The 12,476-nt window shown below is 40.2% G+C and overlaps 2 protein-coding genes across 2 annotated transcripts in view; one reads left to right on the top strand and one right to left on the bottom strand.

Annotated features, from left to right (window-relative positions):
- Positions 1-4,478, top strand: part of NAIP (NLR family apoptosis inhibitory protein) — an 87,838-nt gene extending 83,360 nt beyond the window's left edge. The window contains exon 16 of the mRNA XM_058730216.1: positions 4,339-4,478. Within this exon, the coding sequence (XP_058586199.1) occupies positions 4,339-4,415 (77 nt within the window). The 3' untranslated portion in view covers positions 4,416-4,478. The remainder of the gene's footprint in view (positions 1-4,338) is intronic.
- Positions 4,479-8,072: 3,594 nt separating this feature from the next.
- On the bottom strand, positions 8,073-12,341 carry LOC131512055 (protein PRRC2C-like). The gene is made up of 3 exons (XM_058730286.1): positions 11,979-12,341; positions 11,076-11,184; positions 8,073-8,336 (listed from the first exon to the last, which is right to left on the bottom strand). The coding sequence occupies exons 1-3, from the start codon at positions 12,262-12,264 to the stop codon at positions 8,264-8,266; spliced, it is 468 nt and encodes a 155-aa protein (XP_058586269.1). The 5' UTR covers positions 12,265-12,341; the 3' UTR covers positions 8,073-8,263.
- Positions 12,342-12,476: the final 135 nt, after the last annotated feature.

The raw sequence follows: 12,476 nt of genomic DNA, 5'->3' as shown, positions 1-12,476 counted from the left end.
ATTTGATTTTCCAATTTGAATTTCAAATGGGATAGTGCATAAACAAATGACAAGGCCAAAGCCAATTAGTTCTTTAGCATTACATTAACAGGGTCTAGGGGCAGGAGATCATAGATGGGTCTGTGATTTTAGTACAAAATGGCTCATTGAACTGTTAAAGCAGCAGAACGTTAAAAATTACAAATGATGTTTTGGAAGAATATTTCAATGATGTAATGGACAAATGGTAGTGTAACTCATAAAGGGATAGATAGAATTGGCCATCCAGTATGTAAAGGTTTGAGTCCCCACCCTCATATCATATATCAAAATACATTCTGGATGATTTTTATAAACTTGGGATGGGGGAGATCTTAAGATAGAAACAAGAAACCATGCAAGTACTGAAAACCTGAATACCTTTTGGGAGTCACATGGGTAATGTAAATAAGTTAAGGAGGAATAAGCAAAAGGTGTTGTGGGTACTGTCATCAGTAAAGCGGAGCCTGTACCTCCCCACCTCCCACTCACTCGACTCAATCCCAGCCCAAAGGTATTCAAGTTCACATTAAAAAGTTTTGACAAATGGGGTGCCTGGGTGGCTCAGTTAGTTATGTGTCTGATTTTGACTCAGGCCATGATCTCTCAGTTCATCAGTTTGAGCCCCACATTGGGCTGTCTGCTGTGAGCATGGGACCCACTTCAGATCCTCTGCCCTCCTCTCTCTCTGCCCCTCCCCTGCTTGTGCTGTCTCTCAAAAACAAACATTAAAAAAATTTTTTTTTAAGTTTTAACATGTCAGCCAGGATAAGTCTGCTGTCAGTCTGCACCCTTACTTATAAAGAAACTACACTTATGGTAATGTAATTACAAGCAAAATAAAATGAAACTACAAACAATAGTGTGGAAAATATTTGTAACCTATTAAAAAAAACTGTAGAAAAACAGACAATAAACTATTCCTTGAAGAAAAAAAAATGGCCAATAAATATGAAAATAAGCCTCAGCTCTGTGCTCAGCTGGCCTGATTTCACATCCCTAACCTGCCACTTACTAGCTGGGTAACCTTGGTGGCGATTCCTTAATTAAAATCTCAATTTCTTTGCCTATAAAGATAGATATAATAGTACCCACATGTGAAAGCTAAGTAAAATAAAAAGCATAAAGCCGAGAAAATATGAATAGATCAGAAGAGAAAATCCAAATGCCCAATAAACATGGTAAAACATTCAACCTCCGCAGTCCAGAAATTACAGGGGCACCTGGGTGGCTCAGTCCATTGAGTGTCTGACTACGGCTCGGGTCATGATCTCGCAGTTCGTGCATTGGAGCCCCGTGTTGGGCTCTGTGCTGACAGCTCAGAGCCTGGAGCCTGCTTCAGAATCTGTGTCTCCCTCTCTCTCTGCCCCTTCCCTGCTCACACTCTCAAAAATAAACATGAAAAAAAATTACCAACTAAGATACCACTTTTACCACTCAGGATGGCAATATTAGAGATTAATATTTGATGTTATCAAGGGCATGGGAAATGGAAAGCTATTCTCTTGTGGGAAATATCTGCTTAAAATTGCAAATGCATGGAATATACCTTTGTACTAGGAATCCTACCTTTAAGAATCCATTCTTATAGGAATAAAAGAACTATTATATAGTTAAGTATGACTATATTACAGAATTGTTTTTAGTGGCAGAAGCTTACAAACATCCTCAATTTCCATGATTAAGGAAATTACTTGATAAATCACTATACCAAGGTTAGATTTATAGGGACTGACCTGTAGGCATAGCTTAAAAAAAAAAAAAAAAATCAAGTTACAGCTAAGTTTTCCACTTTTGTTTAAAAAAAAAAATTCCCTGTAGTGGGTTGAATGGTGGCCCCCAAAATGATATGTCCACCAGATACAGCTATTGTGATTTGACCTTATTTGGAAAAGGGTTTTGCTAATGTAACTAGGGAACTCAAGATGAGATCATCCCAAATTAGAGTGGGCCCTAAACCTAGTGACAGGCATCCTTGTAATAAACAAGAAGAAACCTGAGAAAAGAAGGTTGTGTGAAGAGAGACATAGGAGTTATGGTGCCACAAGCAAACCAATGCCCAGAGCTACTAGATACTGGAAGAGGCAAAGATTTTCCCCTCAAATCTTCAGAGGGCTTATGGTCCTGCTGATACCTTGTTTTTAGACTTCTGGCCTGTAGAACTGTGAGAGAATAAATTTCTATTGTTATAAGCCACCAAGTTTGTGGTAATTTGTTATAGCAACCCTAGTAAATCCTCAATATCCGTTAGTTATAGTTATGTTTATGAATGCTTAAGCGAGCATTGAGGAAAACTAGACCAGTTTTATGTATCTTATGTCCCAGCAAATTTCATTCTTAATATATAAGTAGAAGTCATGACCACGAAAATATATATAAAAAATGTTTATGACAGAATCATTCTTAAAAACTTCAAACTAAGAGCAAACGAAATGCCCATGAAAAGTAGAGTGGATAACTAAGTTATGATGTATTTATGTAACAATACTACACGGTTCCATGTTTAAGATGGAACTATTGAGGAGCGCCTGGGTGGCTCAGTCGGTTAAGTGTCCGGCTTCAGCTCAGGTCATGATCTCACAGTCTGAGTTTGAGCCCCGCATCAGGCTCTGTGCTGACAGCTCAGAGCCTGGAGCCTGCTGTGGATTCTGTGTCTCCCTCTCTCTCTGCCCCTCCCCTGCTCATGCTCTGTCTCTGTCTCAAAAATGAATAAAAAACATTAAAAAAAAAAGATGGAACTATTGATACATAAAAGACAAAGCATTCTCAAAGACATAATGTTGAACAAATGAAGTCCAACTCCCATGCGTGCATTCCACATATGTGAAATTCAAAAACATGCAAAATGAATCTATAGTGATTGTCACAAAGCAGCCTGCTAGAAATGTCCATGTACCTCATTCTTGGTACAGTCTATGTAAAAGCCAATAAAAATAATATACTTACGATGTTCTTTAATACCATTTCACTGGGATAAATGCCCAGGATTACATTTATGGGATTATACACTAAGGGTATATTTAGTTTCTTACGTTACTCATTTATGGCTAAAGTTCTTTCAGTCTTTTTGTTACATTTTCCCAAATTTTTAATCATGAGCAGGCGTTGAATTTTGGGGGGTTGAAAGCTGGTGGAGGTAACAGTGTATGCCCTTCATCATTTCTCACACTTCAGACATTTCCTTCTCACCTGCACCATTAACCATATCATGTATCTGTATTTTTTAATTTTAATCTTAGCCTTGCAACAAGATTAGTGGACTCTAACAAGTCTGCCCAGAGTCTCTTCCCTCCTTTCTGGCAACAGAACCCCACATTTGCTAGGGGGACCACCTGTTCCTCACTGGATGAAGTCTTGGTTATACCATCATCTTAGGCACCTACCCTCCCCTTGCTGAGGGGTAGGCATGTAACCTAAACAAGTTCATTTGGAGGAATCTGAATGGCATTATGACTGAAAATAATTGCCCAAATTTCAATCCGATAGCAGCGTTGTGGGGAAAAAGCTTCTCATGGTACCTGGAGCTATCCCCACTGTTGACTTTTCCCAAGGCGTCCGTCTTCAACTTTTCCTTGGACTCTGGAGTCTGTCATCCACTTAAATATTCGTTGTGGTTATTTGTAATTAATGATTCTGTTTGCAAATAGAAATTTCAATATACCATCAAATCACAGATCTGATGTGCTTCTAGGTCTTCAAGCATACCAATACATAACTCTGTGTTAAGTGTCTATTCATAAGCCACCCTAACAGTCATCTTTAGTAAAATATCTTGAATACCTCCTACCTGCCCCCCCAAATTCCAAGTCCTTGACAAAATCCTTCATCATGCAATATATGTCTATAAAAACAAAGTATTCAATAGGATTTTGTCTTGATTACAGCCAGGTTGGTAGACTATTTCTTGGAAACTAAAAAACTGTAAATAACCTTTTTTCAGTAATACTGAAGGAAATGTTCCTGCATGGATGCACCAGCAAGCAAAGTCATGTCCAACTGATAAAGTAGCATGAGTAGGATGTGGTATGGAAAATATTTCTATAAAAGCTCTATTAATCAAAATCAAATTTTAACATTTCAATTTTCCTGGGCAAATAGCCTAACAGCAGGCTACTCTGAACTTTTTCACGTGTGTTAGTTAATTTAGTGGTAAAACGTTTTTGTTTTTAAGAAGCAAAGTTCTAAGGAAAAGCCTGTATGAAGTTTTAAACTTTGCTGTAATTTATGGGAAATTCTAATGGAAAATTATGATTGACAAGTCCATAAAAATAATTCAGTTTTTCAATTCAATTCTCATGTTTTTTTCTTTTTTTTAAATAGGTCCTCATCACCAAACGCAAATAGGAGTTTACCTCAATAAGTTGACATGCTCTGTGCTTAGGTTGTATCATTGCTAGTACCCGACACAGATGGTAAGACGTACCAATCTCATTATCTAAACCACCAAAGTCAATTTTATATTAGGTTTCCATGTGAGGGATATTTTCCCTTCCGTAGCTTCATGAGGTATGATTGACAGTATATTTAAGGTATACAGTATGATTTGACATACACATATTGTCAGAGGACATGTTTTTTTAAGGTCAATAGTTTTCAAATAGCTTATAGGCTCAAAGCTAACAGCAGGACACATGCCTTGAATAGAAAGGAGCTCTTTTCATAAAGGCACAACTTGAAAATACATCAAGATTCTCACTTTATTCAAGTGAGTAGACTCTTCCCATCTATGAAAACATGCAGAAAAAGAACAAAATATACTTTTTAAAAAGTGAGAAAAATAATGTCAGTAATCAGTATTTCCTGCAAGCTTTACTTTTCAAAAACAACCTATAGTGTGTTAAGTGGGTTACAATTTCTTACACACACAACTAACAGAAAAGGCATTCAAAAGGAGTCAAGTAGCTGATGAAACGGACTTGTTATCACCTTGGGCAGGAGTGGCTGCTACCTCTTACATTTCAGCAGGACTTAGGAAGATTGCTAACAACAATCCAGTACCTCCTATTAAGGATGATGCAAGACAGTAACTTTAACGCCTAGAAGAGTGTTCCGTGGTCTTCGGAATTTAAGTTACATTTTAAAGTTGGCACTACTTTGTCTAAATTTTATCTTGCTTTAGCAACATACCAAAAGAATTACCTAAAGTGAATATATAAGTTTACTTCACTGACTGGATGCAATTATTCATCTATATTTTTCCTTACTCTCTTCTTATTCAGGTATTAAGGGAAATACCTTGACCAGTTACCCTCTTAAGCTGGAGCCTGCTTTGGAATCTGTGTCTCCCTCTCTTTCTGCTCCTCCCCAGCTTGTGCTCTGTCTCTCTTGATCTCGGAAATAAACAGGAAGAAAAAAGTTTAGCTATTTAACTTGCCTTGCTTAAATATACTACAACCAAAGAAACTAAAGTGTCAATACATTAGAGCAATTAAACTTCATTTCTTCCTGTCACGGAACTTTTGTCGGCTTTGAGGAAACACAGTCATGTTCAGGTAAAAAATGAAACCCTTTATGTTAACAATGAATTCATTCAAGTAAATGCCATCAAATAATTAAGATTCAGTTTTGAAATCTTAATGATTACAACATAGAAATCTTCCTTATCCTAATATTCACGTTCTTTTACAAATTGTAATTTTCCCTAGATTTGTAAGGATTAACTGATTAAGAAAATTTTACATTTTAATATTTTTTATTTTTGAGAGATAGGCAGAGAGAGAGACAGAGCACAAGTGGGGAAGGGGCAGAGAGAGAGAGAGGGAGACACAGAATCTGAAGCAGGCTCCAGGCTCTGAGCTGTCAGCACAGAGCCCAACCTGGGGCTTGAACCCAGAAACTATAAGATCATGACCTGAGCTGAAGTTGGACACTTAACCAACTAAGCCATCCACCCAGGCACCCTGATTTTTTATTTTTACTTTTTTAATGAGACAGAGTACAAGCAGGGGAGGGACAGAGAGAGAATCCAAAGTAGACTCTATGCTGCCAACACAGAGCCTGACACAGGGCTCAAACACACAAACCTTAAGATCAATGACCTGAAGTTGGTCACCCAACCAAGACATTGGTAGAGAGAGAGGGAAACAGAATCCCAAGCAGGCTCTGTGCTCGATCCTAGAAACCTGAGATCATGACCAGAGCCGAAACCAAGAGCCCCTCTTGGTGCCCCTCTAATTCCATCTCTCAGTAGAGAGCTCACTTGGGATTCTCTGTCCCTGTCTCCCAAAATAAAAAAATTTAAAAAAGACATGGATGGCACAAAAACAGATACTCAGATCAATGGAACGGAAGAGAATCCAGAAATGGACCCACAAACGTATGGCCAACTAATCTTTGGCACAGCAGGAAACAATATCGACTGGAATAAAGACATCTCTTCAGCAAGTGGTGCTAGGAAAACCGGACAGCGACATGCAGAAAAATGAACCTGGACCACTTTCCCACACCATACACAAAAATAAACTCAAAATGGATGAAAGACCTAAATGTAAGACAGGAAGTCATCAGAATCCGCGACGAGAAAGCAGGCAAAAACCTCTTTGATCTTGCCCGCACCAACTTCTTAACACGTCTCTAGAAGCAAGGGAAACAAAAGCAAAAATGAACTACTGGGACCTTATCAACATAAAAAGCTTCTGCAGAGTGAAGGAAACAACCAGCAAAACTAAAAGGCAACCGACAGAATGGGAGAAGATATTTGCAAATGATATATCAGGTAAAGGGTTAGTATCCAAAATCTATAAAGAACTTATCAAACACCCAAAAAACAAATAATCCAGTGAAGAAATGGGCAAAAGACAGGTCTCCAAAGACATCCAGATGGCCAACAGACACATGAAAAAATGCTCAACATCACTCATCATCCAGGAAATACAAATCAAAACCACTTGAGATACCACCTCACATCTGTCAGAATGGACAACATTAACAACTCAGGCAACAACAGATGTTGGTGAGGATATGGAGAAAGAGGATCTCTTTTGCACTGCTGGTGGGAGCGCAAATTGGTACAGCCACTCTGGAAAAGAGTATGGAGCTTCTCCAAAAATTAAAAATGGAACTACCCTATGACCCAGCAATTGCACTACTAGGTATTTACCCAAGGGATATAGTATGCTGTTTCAACGGGGCACATTCACCCTAATGTTTATAGCAGCACTATCAACAATAGCCAAAGTATGTAAAGAGCCCAAATGTCCATCAACAGATAAATGGACAAAGAAGATGTGGTATATATATACAATGGAGTATTACTCAGCAATCAAAAAGAATGAAATCTTGCCATTTGCAAATATGTGGATGGAAGTAGAGGGTATTATGCTAAGCTAAATTAGAGGAAAACAAATACCATAGGACTTCACTCCTGTGAGGACTTTAATGCACAGAACAGACGAACCCAAGGGAAGGGAAGCAAAAATAATTTAAAAACAGGGAGGGGGACAAAACAGAAGAGACTCTTAAATATGGAGAACAATCGGAGGGTTACTGGAAGAATTGTGGGAGGTGGGATGGTCCAAATGGGTAAGGGGCATTAAGCAATCTACCCCTGAAATCACTGTTGCACTATACGCTAACTTGGATGTAAATTAAAAAAAAAAATTAAAAAATTTTTCAAATTAAAATTGTGAAAACAAAAAGACATGGAAACTACTCATTATGGGGAGAAAAAAAAAAAAAAAAAAAGCAAAGGATACAGCTCAGAGCCTAACAAGTGCTTTGTATTCATGAATTATCAGTATGTAGAAAATCTGGAGATAGGATTTCAGAAATCAGACCCATCAGGAATCTTTGTGGATGGGGTGCCTGGGTGGTTCAGTTGGTTAAACGTCAAACTCTGGATTTTGGTTCCAGTCATGATCTCATGATTTGGGAGATTGAGCCCCTGCTTGAGATTCTCCTCTCCCTCTTCCCTTTTATTATAAAGTTGACTTTAAGACCTACATTAAGTTAATGACAAAGATTCTAGATTTAAAAGAGATTATGTTAGCTTATCACATTACCTCTCTGTTAGATAAACGCTCACTGCTGTTAAAAAAATAACATTCAACAATATGTCTCATGCATAGTTTTTGTTTTATTCTTTGAAGAATGGTTCTGAAACATCACACTAAGTCAGGCTGAGAGGTAAAGTTTAAATAGTTTTGTAAGGACATGTTGTAACATAGGACTGCTTACTCCACGGAATTTTAATCAGAGCTTATGATACACCTTGTTGGCAGTAGCACCCAGGTTTTCCAAATAGTCATCATTTTTCTCTCGTCTGCATAGACTTCTTCTCATTAGCTGCCTTCTGCTTTTGTTGCATTATCTCAGAGTCCCTATAATGGGGGAAAAGGCTATAAGTTGTTACAGAAAAACTCAATTTACATTCTCACTTGTTTCCTATACACAACCCATTAAGCATATTAAGATACAATTTAAAAGAAGATATAAAAATTCATGTCTTTGTTTTCTTGGAGACAGAATGGGAAGAAAAAGAATGGAACGGCTTTGAAGCTGGATCTTATTTTGAAAACCATCCCTGTTGTTATGGTCTTGGGCAAGTAACCTCAAAGATCTTTCAAAATCACAACACTACTTACCAGGGTTGTTCTATGAAATAGCTACCAAGGTATATACTGGCCATTAGGCAGCTACATACAGAATAATGGCAATTACTCTTGGTTGTCAACATGAGACCCTTATTTAAAAAAGATGTATTTAATGGCTTTGTAATCAACACCTACCATCTGTTCATGAGTTCCAGCCCTGCATCAGGCTCGTTGCAGACAGCTCAGAGCCTGGAGCCTGCTTAGGATTCTGTGTCTCCCTCTCTCTCTACCCTCCCCCTCTTGTGCGCTCTCTCAAAAATAAACATTAGGGGCGCCTGGGTGGCGCAGTCGGTTAAGCGTCCGACTTCAGCCAGGTCACGATCTCGCTGTCCGTGAGTTCGAGCCCCGCGTCAGGCTCTGGGCTGATGGCTCGGAGCCTGGAGCCTGTTTCCGATTCTGTGTCTCCCTCTCTCTCTGCCCCTCCCCCGTTCATGCTATGTCTCTCTCTGTCCCAAAAATAAATAAAAAATGTTGAAAAAAAAATTAAAAAAAAAAACATTAAAAAACAAACACAAAAAGCTTATGTATGAGTATGAAGGAAAAACAACACACCTACATAAAAAAAAAAAAAAAAGCAGTATTTACTTTTCTGTTTGAAACCAAGCTCTGTTGTGCTTGCTGTAACTTCAGTAATGTTACTGAAGTTCAGAGCATCAGTTTCCTGTTCTATACATTGAGGCTAACATTCCTTCTCAGGGTGATGAGTAGTACATAAACGTACATAGTACCTAGAACAGAGCTTTCTAACAAGTGGGTAATAATTCAACAGTGATTATTACTGAACCAAGCTAGACTAGATCTAGAGATCTAGACATCTTCACTAAAAATTCCAGGTTCACTGATTGGTACTATGTTCACTTTTACTCCAATGTGAGTAAAGAGAAATTTAAGACAAACCTTATCACTTTAATACCACAGAAAGCATCAAGTGATAATTACCCCAATGTGGGGCTTCAACTCATAACCATGGGATCAAGAGCTGCATGGTCCACAGACTGAGCCAGCCAGACACCCCCAAACACTGATCTTTAACTCTAGTTGCACATCAGAATCACCTGAGGAAAATTTTAAAGTTAGGTTTAACTTACACACAATAAAATTTATCCAGAGCACCTGTTATGCCCAGCCCCAAACCAATTAAAGAAGGACTGGAATTAAAGCACAGGCTTCAGTAACACTCAAGGCTTCCCACGTGTTTCTAATGTGCAGGCTCGAGGACCACAGAGAAGCCCTGCTAAAGCATGTGCAGTCACTTCTTCACCTGACCTCCAAGTTGTACATAGACAAAATTAGAGGGTTTTTTTTTGTCTCCCATTATAGCATGCTTTTATGTGTTCTGGAAGGCCTAACAGTGGGGAAATAAACTTTGTTACCATCTTAAAAACAGAATGCCTATTTGCAATGATGGCTGCTTCTCTTTGTTCTTCCTCTTTACATACTACCTCAACCCTACATGTGCTCCCCTTAAATGGGAATTTAAAACACTGACATTAAAGACCTCTAATAATTGAGAGACCCAACTTTCTAGTTGTGGAAGCACTGACTTTCTCAACAAATTCTGCTTGGAGAGTTCTAGAATTAAGGAATCGCCTGGCCTCAAAGCCATTCTTATTTAAAACAACAAAAATTGGGGTGCATGGGTAGCTCAGTCCATTAAGCATCAGACTTGATCTCAGCTCAGGTCTTGATCTCAGGGTTTTAAGTTCAAACACCTCATTGGGCTCAGTGCTGGGCAAGAAACCTACTGAATAAAACCTTTTACAAAGCAAAGCCAAAACACATGCTGGCTTTCATTAAAAAACAAAACAAAACAAACCCCCCAAAACCCCAAAAGTACAACAAAGTAACTACAGTGCAATTGTGAGGTATTTGTTTATTACTGTAAAAAGGCAGCAGATTGATGAAGTTGCAAGGGTTTAAGTACACATATCATTTAAAGCCATCTTCTTGGTGAGAAATTTTAAGCTGCGCTCTGAGAGTATTTCTGTATTATTACAAAATTACAATTAATTTTCTATTATTTCTAACATAATTTCATATCAAGGCTGTGGACCTTCATTTTCTCCAAACCAATGGATCTTCAGAAATGAATATAGCTACACACACTTTTTTGTGTCTCTTTCATAACATTTATCCCTATAATTGAGTCACCTGTCATCCTGACAAGATTGAGTCGGAGGTCTGCTTTGAAAATGTTGTATCCCTAGCATCTAACAGTGTCTTTCATATGGGAGGCATTCCATTACTTCGCTAAATGAAGTTCTTATGGTTGTGGTGGGGAGGCAGAAGATTCATCCTGGGATTGGGATGACTGTAGTCATATAGTTACAGCATGTGCAGCACAGCTGTTCATCTGTGACCCCTACTATGCAAGCTAAGCTTAGTTCTACCCAGGATTTAAAAAAATTCTTTCCATTCTTAAAAGGAAAACTTCAGAGATTTGAAAATTCGATTAGTATCACTTACCTCTGCTTTCTCTGAGAGGTCGTCAAGCTATCCTCTTTTCTTTTTCCCTTGCTAATTTCCTGGGATTTCTTCATGTTTTTCTGACGGGCAAGTTCTCGCTGATTTCCGCCTGCAAAGTTAAACAGTCATGCTCTTTTCCCATTTCAAAAATTAATACCAATTCCGTTAAAAGACTCTTATTTAAATGCATCTGAAGTTAGCTTTTCATTTTTTAACAGGCCAGCAGAGCACTGCACTGAACAGAGTTCCCATAGTAGCCGAGGAAGAAGCTCAGACACAAACACTTCAAGTCTTAAGAGCATTATCATACCCATTCAGGTGTTCAATTAATGTAAATACCAGATCGCTTATAGCCAGCATTCCACTTCTGTGTCTATATGGGTCAGTACATTCCAAATTAAGGTCTAGATTTTGAGGAGTATGGAGAGAAGGACAGATACACAGGGAACACAGCTCCACAAGTTGGCCCATCACAATTCCACAGTTAAGCGAGTAAACGCAGCGGTTCGGGATACATTACCTGGAAGGGCCAAACAAAAGAACTAGGGAGGGGACTCAACCGGAGCTTCCTGTCCTTCTCAGGCCTTAGGACCTTAAGGACCAACTATAAACCACTTTCTGGCCAAGACCCGTCCCGGGGCCGCCGTCTTCACACACCTCACCTCCGGAGAGGTGTTCTTTACCCTGTAAACTCGCACTTGGCCGGCAGGCACATGCCCCACTTCTCAGGCGGGCCCGAAGCTAACCGTCCCTCTCCCTCGGTGGGCTGAGAATGGGGTCCCCGCGCCATCGGACCTAAGGGGATACATCAGCCGGCTCCCGCCTCGTCTCCAGCCGCGCCTACGGACTTGGCTTCCTCTGCAGACGCTCCCCGCCGCGTCCCTCACCCGTCCGCATACTCACGGGCCATGCCGACACCCGACCGAACCCAAAAGAGAGCCACTCGGAGAAGCAACGGCCTCCTAAAGCGCTCAGCGGTCGTCCCCTCCCGCGGCTCTTGAAGGACGAGCCCGCGCCGGCCCTCAGCCGGGCTACGCCTCTGCTCCTTCCATCGCCCCGCCCACCGAGGCCCGACCGCAGCCTCCCGCGAGTCGGGCGGCTGACTGCGCGTGCGCCGCTGGGCAGGCGGGGGCGGTCCTCGCGGTGGGTCCGGGGCTGGCACCTTCTGGAGTTTAATCTGGGCTCGCATCCCCTCGGTCACGCAAATTTGGTCGCGTCTAGAAAGCAGGTACTGCGTCTGTGGATTTTCCCCACTGTGTACCGAGCCCTGGGTGTTGGCCAGCCCCCTCTTTTTGTTAACGACAAAAACAAACGCCACTATATCTAACTTTTAGACCAAGAACGTTAGCATTCATTAATCCCCTTGCAGAAGCGGGAAGAGGAGGAAGGGGACAAAACCGA

Source organism: Neofelis nebulosa, chromosome 1 (genome assembly GCF_028018385.1).
Source record: "Neofelis nebulosa isolate mNeoNeb1 chromosome 1, mNeoNeb1.pri, whole genome shotgun sequence".
NCBI classification, from domain to species: Eukaryota; Metazoa; Chordata; class Mammalia; order Carnivora; family Felidae; genus Neofelis; species Neofelis nebulosa.
The sequence above is the reverse complement of the archived record's forward strand: the minus strand, read 5'-3'. Positions and strand labels throughout refer to the sequence as shown.

What these genes read in the sequence shown, in the direction of transcription:
- LOC131512055 (XM_058730286.1), bottom strand. Translation starts at nt 12,264, where the DNA reads ATGCGAGCCCAGATTAAACTCCAGAAGGTGCCAGCCCCGGACCCACCG. An exon ending in GTCGGGTGTCGGCATGGCCC is followed by an intron (nt 11,185 to 11,978) that starts GTGAGTATGCGG and finishes TTAACTTTGCAG; the next exon opens with GCGGAAATCAGCGAGAACTT. An exon ending in ACCTCTCAGAGAAAGCAGAG is followed by an intron (nt 8,337 to 11,075) that starts GTAAGTGATACT and finishes CCCCCATTATAG; the next exon opens with GGACTCTGAGATAATGCAAC.